Source organism: Primulina eburnea, chromosome 8 (genome assembly GCF_022965805.1).
Source record: "Primulina eburnea isolate SZY01 chromosome 8, ASM2296580v1, whole genome shotgun sequence".
In the NCBI taxonomy this organism is placed as follows: Eukaryota; Viridiplantae; Streptophyta; class Magnoliopsida; order Lamiales; family Gesneriaceae; genus Primulina; species Primulina eburnea.
The window spans coordinates 39,716,523-39,731,997 of NC_133108.1; the positions used below are offsets into that span (position 1 = coordinate 39,716,523).

Below are 15,475 nucleotides of genomic sequence, written 5' to 3' on the forward strand. Positions count from 1 at the left end.
AATTTGTAGTAATGACAGTATTCTTATATAACCAATAAATAATCCATGTTATTTTCTTATGATGTTAGAACTCGTCGTTGTTATCATTCGATATGTACTGAGTAAACTCACAATAAACTATAAATTGATCATGTTAGTCATGAAAATCGCATTGGGCAAGCTTTGTATAATAAGTTTCTCCGAGAAAATATTAATATGATAATCGAGCTCATGATCATTGATCAAATATTCATATGTTTAATTAACTCGAACGCGGGTCAAGCACACTCTCTTTTATCTCTAAGTGGGTGGTGGAACACGGTCATACATTTATATAGTTACATTCCCATCATCATCATTACCATACATTTCATCAACTTTTCAAACTAAGGATACTCTCTAAAATCATATAATAAAACAAAAATAAAAGACCAAAAAAATTTATTAGAAATACGAAATTACAGTAGAAGCCTTAGATACGTGTAGTTTCCCTTCATAGAGAAAAGGATACAATAGGAATTCACAAATTATTTCATGCCTTGTGTGGAAAAAGGCGAACAGGCAGTCCCTTGGCCGGAACAGGCATTGGGTTCACCACAATCTTTTCATCGGCAATAACTTTCTCCCACTTGAATCTCTTGACAAGATGATGCATGAATACAAGTATCTCTAGACGGGCATACTCCTTTCCGGGGCACATTCTCGGGCCTCCGCCGAACGGAACAAATGTATATGGGGCGGGTCCGGATCCTTCAAACCGAGATGGGTCGAACTTTCTCGGATCAGGGAAACACTCGGGGTTGATGTGTGTCGAGTTCGCGCTCCAGTATATCTATTTCACAAAATTAACTTATTAAAATTGTCAAGCAATAAATATTGATCGAAAAAAATTTGAAATCTAATAAATTTTATACCTTCCAACCCTTTGGAATAGAGAAACCATTGAAGGTGAAATCGGAGAGGGCTTCTCTAAAAGCTCCTTGGAGGGGTGGTGCAAGCCTCAACACTTCACACGCAACATTCCATGAATATTTCATCTTTTGAATATCTTCCCAATTCAATAATTCACCGGGAGCCTTTGCATTTGCAATTTCCATTTGTTCTATACTCCAAAAATAAAATAAAATTAACATCTTGCAAAATTATATAATTTAATTTCTTATAATAAATTACATTTAAGTTTATTTTAAATATAAATCAAATACCACGACGACGAATTAGTAGGAAGTGTCCTAGCTAGGATCATAAGTTGAAATATGGAATTGTTTTGAAAATTATATGTGAAAAGAAGAAATTAATTAGATATTTGGAATGAGGATTTTGACTTAAAAATTAATTTATATATAAGACCAAAATAAAGTAGCAGCCGGTTTGTTGACATATTAAGTCGATAATACAATATAAGCCTCCAATTGTCACCTATTAGTCAATTTATTATTTTTAAATAAATATGAAATAAAATTTTGGATCAAATATCTATTTTTTATTTTAATAAATAAAAATTATTCGTCCATAATTCCTTGTTAAATCACGACGATAAGTCGGTCACCTTGCAAATATGAGAGAGACTTATTAGAGAAGATGAAACTATGTAGGCTTATTGGATGGAAGTTTAAATAAGTTAATTTTTCGAACCAAAACAAGAATAAAAATATATTATTTCTTAACTTTGGTATCATCTGAAAAAATAAAATAAAAAATCATGGAGATCAAAATGAATTAACCATATTCCTAAAAATTATCATGGGAAACAGTATTTTAAGTTGTGTCTATTTGTTTTTGTTTTTTTTATTTGTAATGTTAATCAGCTATTTCATTCTATTTCAATCTTAACCATTGATTTTTGACAATTTTAGTATATTCTCATGGAAAGTTTCGACGTGACACTAAATACATAAATGTCATATAGATAAACACTAAAATTGTCACAAAAAAATAATAACTTATTAAGACTGAAATAGTCGCAAAGAAACTAACATAATATATCAAAAATGCAATTTTTTTCCCAAAATAATAAGCTATTTGTCGATTATACACATATTGCTGAATTTATTCGATAGAAGTAGATTTACTCGAGAGGGTCGAGCATATGCAAACTTCTAAAAATAGTACTGACACCCAAAAAATAAAATTAATGTACTCACTACCTACAAAAATTAAATAATTTTGCATTAATTTTTTAGCTTCGAAACTCACGAAGTCTACCATGTGTGTGCCAGAGGATTAATGTGGACAAGAGTACTGACCCATCATTTTTTCTTTAAAAAAAAAATCATTTTCAATTTTTTTTCTTTAAAATATATGTTTCCATGCTTAATCACATGATAAACAAACACTAAAATAATTTATGAAAAACATTAGTCGTTTAAAAAATTCGAACTTACTGAATATATATTAGCAATAGTTTTATATATTAATATATTCGGAAAAATAAATGAAGCCATCCTAAAAGTTGTGCTATTCCAAGTCAAGGACAAAACAAAAATGGAATAATTTAAATGAAGATTCAAAATGGGATAAATTTGTCGGCAAAAGTCAAATTTCTTTTAAAAAAAGGGGAAGAAGAAGAGAATGAAAAGCAGGGCTTACCCTTGTAGACTCCGTCGTAGATTTCAGGCAACTCCGCAAGGTATTTGACGACGAAAGTGCAAGCAGAGCTAGCAGTATCGTGCCCACCAATGAGCAGACCCAAGATCTTATCGGCGATGTCCAATTCATTCATGAATTTCCCATTTTCATCGCTTGTAAGCAGCATGTGCGACAGTATGTCTTGTGTAGCAGTGGCTTTTCCCTCTGCTAGATCGATTTTTCGTTGTTTGATGATGGAAATAAGCTCTTTCCTGATGAAATTCGATGCCTTGATCGCCTTGTTAAACGGTGTTCCGGGCAAGTCTACAGGGACTGAGATCAAACCAGAAGCCAAAAGATTGAAAGGATCAGCAAATTTAGCCACGTGAATTGGATCCTCAATGCTCACAAACAGCCTACACGCGAGCCAGAAAGTGTAGTTCTTTGCGAGGGGGAACACCACTATTTCTTCCTTGTTTTCCCACCCGTCCGCAAAGTGTCTTCTCGCTATATGATCCATTATCCCCACGTACCGTTGCAACGCTTCGGGTTTAAAGAAATTTGGGAGCATTTTTCTCATCTTGATAGCCTCTTCCTTTGAAGAAGTTTGGTTAGAAGATGGGAACACCTTGTCCACAGAACTAGGCCACCATGCTTGAACAAGCTTATTCTCATTAGAAAACAAGAACTTGTTGCCGCTCGCGCCACAAAAAACGGCCGCCGGTTCGCCCAAAAGATGGGTTCTGAATACTTGAGACGAGTACTTAGCTATTCGGTCGAATATGAATTTCTCCGGGTATCCCTTCCAGCCTGTGGAGAGGAACTCGAGGCTTTCACCGACAACCGGCCAGCCGGTTTTCCCCGGTGGGAGGGGAGTGCCTCCATGAGTGGATTTGTTCCTGTAAAAGAGGAAGTTGAGGGAAAGAAGAACAAAGAGGAGGAAGAGGGAGAGGAGAGATACATAGAAGAATTCCATGTCCAAGTTCAGATAAAAATGCTGTTTAATTGTGTGGTTTTGTGCAGGTAATTTTAGTATGGGATTCGGGCTCATTTATAGGACATACAGATGTTGTTTGCCTGTATAATGAAGTCAAAACTTGGAATTTTTTAGGCACCCGGCCATTATCGGTTCTCCATAACATTAAAAAACTCTTCTTGCAGGATTCATTACAAGTAATGGAATTTTTTTGATTATGACCATGATTACTACTTTTTCTTTAAAAAAAAGAAAAAGATTTTATATGTCGGGTAATTCGATCCACAACCAGAGATGGTGGCTTAGCTACATTGCTGTATATTAAATTATAATGGGCCATTTCTCTAAAGCAATTTGGTGAGAAAAACATTACTAAAAAGTCGCGGTTTATTGGATGCTGACACATGAAGAAAGGGACTCCATATATGATTGGATTACCAAATTAATTTTTTTTTATTAAACTGATAAATTTGTTAATACAAAGATAAAATGATATGGGATATTATCATTTTATATTTCATACAATTTTTGTTTCAAATATGATATATTCGAACCGATGAATTTTAAATCCATGATTTCAGATTGCTCGACTTATTTATGTGATACCTTTGTCCCACATCTTAAAAATGAAAGATTTAAAATAAGTTTATAATGGCTTACAATAGACTTCTATAGCAACTTGAGTTAATTATTTTCGTAAAGCGAGGACGAATACGAAGTAGTTGCTATAGGGTCCATTGTGCAGTCACGTAGCCGCGAGCTCGGGCTCAGGGTGTTACAATTTAGATGGAAAAATTCAAGTATTTCGAATTCAATTTATATCAAGTTAAACAATTTTAGTAATAATTGTGGTAGATTCAAACAGTACACAAGATATGTGTTATTTCAAATTCATTCCTCAAATACTTTCTCAGTCAAATTCATCGATCCAACGTACGTAATTCAGTTTCATTATTTTGTTCCTACGTATGATAGTACAAAAATATATTTAGTTAGCATTACTTCTTCTGACTTCAATTTGTGTAATTGTCAAAAAAAAAATCAGGTTAAACAAATATGATTAAGAAAGAGATCAATATTTTTAATGCATAATCTCAATATTAGTAAACAAATCACCATGCATGTTGTTTTAGCACTTACAATTTACTTGTGTCACCATTCATTATTGAAACTAATTATATATCTGTGCGCTTTAAAAAAACTAGCTCGATAGTCGACGATCGATAAATAAAAACACAGTTAATGTATTAATCCGAGACGATTAATGATTTTATATCTCTTAATCAAACTTCATACACGATTTATAGCAATCTCGAGTTGTTTTTTTTTTTTTTTTTTATCTATGCATGAACATTAACTTATTACCAATCAAATATGCCAATGTTTAGTGAGTAAAAAAAATCAGCCAATAATAGGCTTACATAATATGTATAAAACACCTAATCAGACATATTTATTAGCTTAGGTTTCCCTAAAATTCAAAAAGTACAAGCTTGAACTAATTAATGAATTAAAAAAAAATGTAAACCACAAAATCTTAATAAAATGGAAGTTAGCTCCGGAAGTCAATTCAAGTTAGCTCAAATTAAATTTAATGAAATATTAATAACATTGTCAAAGTCTTAATTAATTTGGTGGACAATCAAGAGTTTCCAATTTCTTGAACTTGTGTTTCACATTCCCATTAGCTATAAGAAGTAGTGGTCGCCGGTGCATGTGAGAAATTGAATCCACCACAGGCAAAACCAATAAAGACATGAAAATGCCCTTCACTACATAGGTGAGTGTGTAAGGTTTGAGATGACGTGGGTCGATACTCTCCAGCATCGTAAGATCTATTCTTATGTGAAGCATATTTCTCACAATCTATCGATATCATACAACCGCGTTTGAATTCTTTTCCTAACGTATCTACTTTTGAAGAAAATCAATAAGCTAAAAGAGAAGTTGGAAATGTTTTAAAAAAGGCCCACGAATGTGTTTTTTTTCCAGGAAAAATAGCCACTTTTTTGTATTTCAATCGATACATAGACGAAGACTTTTTAAAAAACACACAAAGCGGATCCATTGGCTTTAATTTCCCTCTATTTTATAAGCATATCAGGAAAAAGGAAAATCAGAAATAAGAATATATATATATATATATATATATATATATATATATATATATATATATATATATATATATTCTTTATTGCCGGCTAGTGGAAAAATATAGCATTACGTATTTCTATTTCATTAATTTTTTGTCATGCGTATATATGTCTTTGTTATATACATATGTATTGATTGAAATACAAAAAAGACTGGCTATATATATAACAAAGATATATATATACATGACAAAAAATTAGTTAGTAAAGTATATTCACGATAATTAATAAAATAGAAATATGTAATGCTATATTTTTCCACTAGCCGGCAATAAAGAATAAAAACATTCTTTATTATATCAAATTAAGAAAATATTCAATGGTTTGTCTACACTTGGGGGAAGAGGTCAATTGAAATGCTTAAGTTCGCATTATGTGCCGATCGCTTAGAATATTTTGATATAGTTGGATTGTGAGCGTTTGTCACTTTATTAAAATGTATAATTTATGATAATTGTATAATTCAAATATGTTTAAATCATGCATTAGAAAAGACATTATATTTCGATTGTTCTATCTATTATTAACAATCATTGTACCAACATAAAATTGATCGATTACGAAATGATATTATATATAAACACATATACAGATACATACATACGTGTGTATATATATATATATATATATATATATATATATATATATATATATATATATATATATATATATATATATATATATATATTCACATAGAGGTTATTCTAATAGACAAGCTATTTTCACAACTAAACTTTCGTATCTTTTTTAAATTCAAAATATTATATGAAAAGATATCACTCCACTTAATCTAATTGAAAAGTTTTTTAAGTAAAAATACTGACGCATGGAAATTCTTCCAAATAAAAGTCTGCGTCAGTTAATAAAGACGCATTTAAAACATATCTGAATGTTGTGGTGACAAATAAATCAATTAAATATTTACAATATTATTCCAATCATAAAATTTGACAATTTCAAATCTGTGAGTATTTTTTTTATATGAAAAGCTTCTGATTTTATTCAACTCTGTGAGTATTTAGTAGTTGCAAAAAATCGACAATTTGGTGAATAAAAAAAAATCTAATGGCTAAAAAATAGGTCATATTAAATGACTACTTTTCCTATTAATCTTGGTTTTGCTGTAAATTAAGTTAGAATATAATCGTAATTTTATCTCAAATTTCACCAATTAATTGAAAACTAGTTAATTAAAATAGGCAAAAACATGTGTGAGCGGTTTCACATGTCGTATTTTGTGAGACAGATATCTTATTTAGGTCATTCATGAAAAAGTATTAATTTTTATGTTAATAATATTACTTTTTATTGTGAATATCGGTAAGGTTGAACCGTCTCACAAATAAAGATTCGTTATACCGTCTCACAAGAGACTTAGTCAACAATATTTTGTATTGGAAAATTAATTACTTTTTAGATTACTGGAATTCCCTTTATATAATATGTTAATGATTATTGGATAATTTCTTTTATTTATATTACGATGGACAAGAGTGATTTTTGCTTCCACGTGTCTTTCACATTAATTTTAGACAAATCATACTCTTTTCTGTGGGGGCTTGCCTCCTTTGTTTGAAAAGTCCGGCAGCGTCACACTAATTTTTTATATTAAGACAGTTATAAAATATGTTTTATTTTTTATTTATTTAAAACTTTTTTATATTTAAAAATATGCTACTAGATTCTCGTAAAGCCGTTTAAAAAAAAATAATAGGATAACAGTTAAAGTGACACATCTTTTGATATTTAATAATCTTTATTCAAAATCCGGTCATATAATTAAGAATAATATGTATTAAAAATAATTAAAATAAATCTAAAATTTATTTATTTTCTGTAACTTTTCTCATATTCGTTGTCACTTGCTATTTTTCCCTTGCTTATTTATTTGCCTGAGTTGACCAATTGATAGTAACACACACACCAAACAATGTCTAGCAATACCCGGATCCATGGGTAAATTCTCCTAGGTTCAATTTGCACGCGACATACACCTGATCCACGTACATATATGCTTACAACTTATTTAAATTGCACAAAAACATCTAGAATACCGTTTCACGAGTTAATTTTGTGAAATGTATCTCCAATTCGATCCAATCTATAAAAAGTTATTATTTTTATTGTCAAAATTATTAGTTTTCATCGGAGATATGACCAAGTCAACCGTTTCACAACTTAATTTTCTGAGATATGTCTCCAATCCGATACGATCTATAAAAAGTTATTATTTTTTGTGTGAGAATTATTTTTCATTGGATGTATGGACTAAGTAGACCATCTCACAGACATGTGTTTCCTCGAAAGAATATAGAATAAATCTCTCGTAAAAACTAACTTTAAAAATAATAATGCAAAACTAGTACGAAAACATAAAAAAAAATTTTTGAGTAAAATGATTATAACATTTTTTCCCTTCATTGGAATAAAAATACTGAAACACAATACAAAAGGCTCAAGCTAGCTAGCTTAACAACTAGAGTATATATATGTTTTTTTCAAATAAAATTGCCATAACAAATCTCCTATTTTACATATAATTGATGTAGATATATACTTTCTCAGATTAAAAACTTTATAATATGGTTTCATTATATATATATATATATATATATATATATATATATATATATATATATATATATATAATCAAGCTTTATGAGGGAACAGTCGAACTGGAAGACCCTTAGCAGGAATTGGCATTGGATTGACAACTGTTTTCTCGTCTGCTATAAGTTTCTCCCATTTGAATCTCTTCACAAGATGATGCATGAATACAAGTATCTCTAAACGGGCATACTCCTTTCCGGGGCACATTCTCGGGCCTCCGCCGAACGGCACGAATGTGTACGGGGCGGGTCCGGAACCTTCGAACCGAGACGGGTCGAACTTCTTGGGCTCCGGGAAGAATTCTGGGTTTTTGTGTGTTGAGTTTGCACTCCAATATAGCTGCAAGTCAAATTAATTATATGAAATAACTACTTTAAACGAATAAAATATTTTATCCTAACGGGGTTGCGTAATATTTTTGTTGTTTGATTAGCAATATCTGAAAATAAAAATATTAATTTTTTTTACCTTCCAACCCTTTGGAATCGAAAACCCGTTGAAAACAAAATCGGTAATGGCTTCTCTAAAAGCTCCTTGGAGAGGTGGTGCGAGCCTCAAAACTTCACACGCAACATTCCATGAATATTTCATCTTCTGAATATCATCCCAAGTCAACAACTCGCCTGGAGCTTTTGATTTAGCAATCTCCATTTGTTCTGGATTTTGTAGTTTAAGATAAATTAAATAAGAAATCAAGAAACGTGAATAAGAGAAAATGTAAAAAAAAAAAAAAAACACTTTAGAAATAGATTAGTTTACCTTTATAAACTCCGTCGTAGATTTCAGGCAACTCCGCAAGATATTTGACGATGAAAGTGCATGCAGAGCTAGCAGTATCGTGCCCACCAATAAGCAGACCCAAGATCTTATCGGCGATGTCCAATTCATTCATAAATTTCCCATTTTCATCGCTTGTAAGCAGCATGTGCGACAGTATGTCTTGTGTAGCCGTGGCTTTTCCCTCTGCTAGATCAATTTTTCGCTGTTTGATGATGGAAACAAGCTCTTTCCTGATGAAATTTGATGCCTTGATCGCCTTGTTAAACGGTGTTCCGGGTAAGTCTATAGGGATTGAGATCAAACCAGAAGCCAAAAGATTGAAAGGATCAGCAAATTTAGCCACATGATTTGGATCCTCAATGCTCACAAAAAGTCTACACGCGAGCCAGAAAGTGTAGTTCTTTGCGAGGGGGAACACCACTATTTCTTCCTTGTTTTCCCACCCGTCCGCAAAGTGTCTTCTCGCTATATGATCCATTATCCCCACGTACCGTTGCAACGCTTCGGGTTTAAAGAAATTGGGTAGCATTTTTCTCATCTTGATAGCCTCTTCTTTGGATGAAGTTTGGTTAGAAGATGGGAAAACTTTGTCCACCGAACTCGGCCACCATGCTTGAACAAGCTTATTCTCATTAGAAAACAAGAACTTGTTGCCACTCGAACCGCAGAAAACGGCAGCCGGTTCGCCTAAAAGGTGAGTCCTAAAGACATTTGACGAGTACTTAGAGATTCTGTCGAAGATGAACTTTTCAGGGTGTCCCTTCCATCCGGTGGAGAGGAATTCGAGGCTTTCACCGATAACTGGCCAACCGGTTTTGCCCGGAGGCAGGGTCCCGGAGCCAGGTTTTGTCTTGTAAAAGAGTAGGTTAAGGGAGAGGAATACAAAAGAAACAAATATGCAAAGAAGAGAGACATAAAAGAACTCCATGCTTCGTTTGCAAATTTGAACCAATAGGACAAGTATATATAGGAGATATCTGAGTCGAAAAAAGATACGAAGTAATGGAAATTTAACTGGGGAAGAGTTGGGAATGTGAATATATTAAAAAAAACAAAACAAAACAAAACAAAACAAGTGGCGCTGAGTGGCTTTTTCACCGCTATTGGCTTTCCTAAGTGTGAAACACCTTATTATTTGGTGTGTTGAATGACTCTTAAAGTTCAAAAGGCAGTGATCATATATTTTTTAATTATATTGTTTATTATATATAATCGATAAGACATGCATTATATATATATATATATATATATATATATATATATATGTATATATAATTCATTTAAATAAAGGAAACGGTAATTGTGAAATAACTATTTAATGTGGAAAAGCTGGAACGACCATTTTCATCTTAGTCAAATGAAAACAGCTAAGCGTGGAGGAAAAAGTGAGCATGTGGATATTATAAATCTTCAAGTCTCAAATCATGAAATTAAAGCATTAATTTTAAGGTTGTTAAATGGGTTGTCATGGTGATATCCAGGAAATTGTGATGAAGTTTGTGTAACAAAAGTAAGTATGATGTGTGACTGTTTTGAATATCTATATTTATATTATAGGTCGACTTCGTTCGTATCTCCATTGAAAAAAAAAATTTGACATAAAAAACATCGTTTTTTTATTGGTTGACTAATTTTTTATTTAAATTAGAGTTTATCCTTCTATATTTTTCATGATATAATTAACTAACAAACAATAATATGATATTTTTACACTGAAAAATAATATTTGAACATAAAAAATAATATTTTTTATGAGTCGGCTTGACTCAGAGATCACTTTCACAAACATGATCCATACGAAGTCACGTATGAGTTTTTATGGTGTAACAATATTATGATACTCTCGTCATTCAATACATATGGAGATCTATACGTGTTTTCGTATAAGTTAAAAAAAAAGTATTGGAAAATTAAATATCATAAGAAAATTTCGATTATACTCTTATTTAATTTGATAAGATATTTAAGACAAAAATATAGACACACACACAGACACAAGGAGCTATGGGAAGAACATCGACTCATTTGCTGGTCTATTAATTTTGGTCCAACGTGGTGGCTCTAAACGTTGGTACTCTGATAAATGCTAGTTGTTTTTTTATATATAAATAAACATGTACAACATCGGTTGACTCGAGACGAACAAAAATATATAATATAATAATGATAAATCAATATATTTAAATTAAATAATGATACATGACACTAATAAATTTTATAACTTGGTCTAATCATTAAATAACGATACATGACACTAACAAATTTTTTTTTCCCGAATCTGATTTCAATGTATTAGTAATTATTTATAAAACGTGGAAAAAAAATAAGACACGGAATTTGTAGTAATTTAAAGGATATTTTAGAAAAATTAAAGAGAATTAATAAATAATTAATATGGTGTAAAGATGACTTACATATAGAAACAAATAGATGTATAGTACTAAGCATCAATTGCTGACTTATTGTGTGATATCTGCACAAATATTGAGACAATTTTCAACATTTTACACAAATGATTGTCGCCATTGCAACAAAACGCAAGCCTTCAAGTAAGAACAAAGACAACTAAATAATCCACCAACCCTTTCCCATCATCTATCTCAACATATGATGAAATCACAATTTTGTTCAAAAAATCTAGGGTAACTCTTCATTTTTAAGTATTCTATTTGAGTCGTAACATGATCGAATCGATCCGGTTCCAACTTTATATATATTGGTTTTGGATAATTTTCGATTAATTTGATATTAGCCTGGATAACTCAATTTTAAAAAGTAAAAGATTATAAAGTTTAAAATCATATAAGCTCCGGCTAGGGATGTAATCGAGTCGAGTCGAGCCGAACTCTTGAATGTTTGAGTTTGGTTCGTTTATAATCGAGCCGAGATCGAGCTTTATTTAACGAATATATGCATGTCTCACGGGCTTATTCAAGCCTTTATCGAGCCTAAACAAGCTTAATAAATATGAATTATACATTTAAATTTTCATTAAATTAATTTAAAATTCAATTATCTATTTAAAGAAAAATATATTATTCTTATTAAAATTTGTAAATTTATTATAATAAATAAATTTAATAGATTTTTCTATATATTTCATAAATAATATGCAAAATCAATAAATCAAATATCAAAACTATTATTTTTTCATCTAAAAGATTACTCATGAACTTACCAACGAACATGTTCACGAGCTTTTATCGAATCGAGCTTCGAATAACTCACAAATGATTTGATTTGTTTACATCCCTAGCTCCTGCATTGATGCTACTGCTCACTCTATCAAATTAAACAACAGCATATTTATTAACTACTTATCCAATCAAAACCTCATTTTACAAGTGTGTTTGATATGATTGAGAAAAATGGGATTTTGTAGGCCATTTTTTAAGTGTGTGGGATTATTCATCCAAACACAGTGTTATGGATTTGGCCCGTTTGGGTATCACTGTGCATTAATTTGAGCGGCCTGATGTTATTTTGATGATAAGTCAATTGTCCAGCCCAACCATGTATAGGAGGCTGGTGACAAAGCCCACAGCCAGTTAATTATTTAATTTGTTTGTCTGATTTTTTTTATTTTATTATCTAAATTTATATGTAGATATATGCGAATCCATCCGCATATGAATTTTTTTTTTTTACTTGAATTAGATGTATTCGATTTCGTGTTCGATTCGAAGGTCAAATAATTTGACTTTTTTTTATCGAATTTCTTCGATTATAGAATAGAAGTTGCTAAGATTTGATCTGATTTAAATCCATGAACTCGAACTTGGCTAAAAATTAAATTAAATTTTCATGCAAGAGTAGCTAAGAATTATTTTGGAGTTTCGAAAGTCTAGAAAATATTACCTAAAAATGTGAAAATTTTGACAGATGAATTTGAAACCTTCGTTTTTCTTTGTCAAATTTAGATGGATTTGTATTATATATGTTTGTCAATCTTCAATAAATCTTTTTATGAGGACTAATAATATTATTTTGTCTGAGCCAATATAACAAAGTATATGTGGCTTGAAAATTACTTACATTTAGTGATCTAAATAACATAGTTATTCCGATCATCATTCAACGGTCATGATTGCATTCTCTCGCGAATCATCACACCCCTTCGATCATGACCTTTCACATCGTGATCCACCAATTCATAACCGTTGTCATCTCAATCGTCCTCGTGCCACCCAATCGCTCGCCAAATCACCCAATCTTTGTCACGCATATGTTGATCAGAGCAAATGCCACATCATCAAGTCCATGCTTATACGCTGTGTGTTGGATGCAATCGAAACGTTGTGCTTGAGCTATTGTACGGTTTAAAATATTTGATTTGTACTGTTACCATCAACTATAGCTTTTGGTAAAACGACAAGTGTGTGGTCCTACAATTGGTATTAGAGCCAATGTCACGGGTTCAATTCTCATTTAGTGCAAGCGGTGCAATTATTGGGAGATATATTGTTGAGTGCAATAATTGTTCATACTGAGCAATCGAAACGTGATATTTGAGCTGTTGTATGTTTAAAATATTTGGGTTGCACTGTTACCATCAGACATAACTTTTAGTAAAACCATATGCACACAGTTCTATGAGAAAATTAAATATAAGCAATGGATTAGTCTAGTTAAAAATTCAATTTTGAAATTTCTTAACGCAACATTTTTAAAATCTATAGAAGATTCATGCACATTATGTTTTTCATCGAGTGAGGTTCTTGCATTTTCAATGCATTTTAACCATAATACATGATTGTTTTTGTGGGGACTCGGACGCTAATCATCTTCTTAATAGTTCTTTGGGAATAATTGAATCAATTAATTAAACTGGGTCTAAATTTTCTTTTTTTAATTGAGCCCTGTATAAAACAAGTGTACAAATCTATACAACAAATTATATTACGTTTTATTTAACTACACGATCAGTGCAATATCTACATCATGATCTAAATTACAAAATCTGTTCAAAGTACAATCATAAACAAACTAGTGTCATCTCAATCACAAAACCAGTGATAAACTACTAGTTATACGTCTAAGTCCGGAATCACCACTTTAATCACCATATTTCATTCTCTTCTTGACCCTGATCATGTCCCACCTGTTGTCATGCACACATACAAACACAACAACAGCCGGGATAACTCCGGTGAGAATAGAATTCTCAGTATAAACAATGTATAGATGCAATGTATAAAATCATAAAAATTTATTAAAAGCATGGATCATAATCTGAAACATAAATCGATATAAACATGTAACATAATCTATGAAACATAATCGATACAAGTCTGTAAATCAAGCTCTGACTCTTATTCTTTGACTCGACTCAACCTGACCTAGTCTAGGGATCCCGGTTGAATAAGAACACAACAATTCATCTACTCTCCTCATCTAGATGGTGGTACGTTCTTATTCCCAGACTTCGGTACACTATATCGAATATCTGCAATAGAAGCTGATCTGCATTCTAAGCAACATCGATATAAACCAAACGTCCAGTGACCTGGCACCTTTGCCAATAACTCTGTCACGACTTGGCACATCTGCCAAAGACTCTATCTCAAATCAATCGTCTAATCCATGCTTTCTATAAATCAATAGAACAAGCATATATAAATGCAATGAATTCAAATATCTGAAAACAATAGCAAATAAGTATGTGGTTTTGGGAAACTCAAGTTCTATCTCACTCGAGTCATTCTCCCGATTCAACATTGATTTATACTTTTCTTTTCGTAGTCTCGGTATGAAGAAATGGAAGTTCTGAATTCAAAGCTGTCAATACAATCTGAAATAACATATTCGACATGTACAATATCAATATACTATCCAAATCAAATATATTCTGATAAATATTAATCTGATTCAAAATCAACGGCATAACGGCACTAGAATGATGTCCCCGGTAACTCAACAATACGAGATACCAATTACAATTCATAACCAATAGCCAATACAGTCCATAATTAATCAATAATCGCAATTTCAATACCAAATCTGTATATCTCAATCATATCAATTCTGAAAATCATAACAATTGCATAAACAGTCTATTCTTCGATCTGACTTCAAATATACGATTACTAATATCACCAGAACGCATAATAATAATCAAATCACAATTCTTCCAAAATCATAATTTCAAATCATATAAGAAATCAATAAAACTTACGTCCTGTAGTAGCTGTCTACGAGAGAATCACAGAACTATGTTCGAATCAAAATTCTGATGGCCGGATCTTGCACAACCAAATTTTTAATAGAGAAATAAGCTTGAGGGAATTTTCATGGAATCTCTCGATTTCCTTTTTGGAATTGTGGAAGAATGCATGAGAGTTTTATATATCCAAATACATGGCGAACACAAGTGTCCCGCTCAAATCTCATTAATTGCACTTTAGCTCCT

General features: G+C 31.6%; 2 protein-coding genes across 2 annotated transcripts; both read right to left on the bottom strand.

The window, feature by feature from the left end:
• Positions 1-249: 249 nt before the first annotated feature.
• Positions 250-3,698, bottom strand: LOC140839682 (beta-amyrin 28-monooxygenase-like). Its single transcript, XM_073206569.1, has 3 exons — positions 2,569-3,698; positions 894-1,081; positions 250-811 (listed from the first exon to the last, which is right to left on the bottom strand). The coding sequence occupies exons 1-3, from the start codon at positions 3,596-3,598 to the stop codon at positions 512-514; spliced, it is 1,518 nt and encodes a 505-aa protein (XP_073062670.1). The 5' UTR covers positions 3,599-3,698; the 3' UTR covers positions 250-511.
• A 4,404-nt stretch (positions 3,699-8,102) lies between these two features.
• On the bottom strand, positions 8,103-10,014 carry LOC140839683 (beta-amyrin 28-monooxygenase-like). Its single transcript, XM_073206570.1, has 3 exons — positions 9,046-10,014; positions 8,755-8,942; positions 8,103-8,625 (listed from the first exon to the last, which is right to left on the bottom strand). Exons 1-3 carry the CDS (start codon positions 9,992-9,994, stop codon positions 8,326-8,328), a joined length of 1,437 nt encoding a protein of 478 aa, XP_073062671.1. The 5' UTR covers positions 9,995-10,014; the 3' UTR covers positions 8,103-8,325.
• Positions 10,015-15,475: the final 5,461 nt, after the last annotated feature.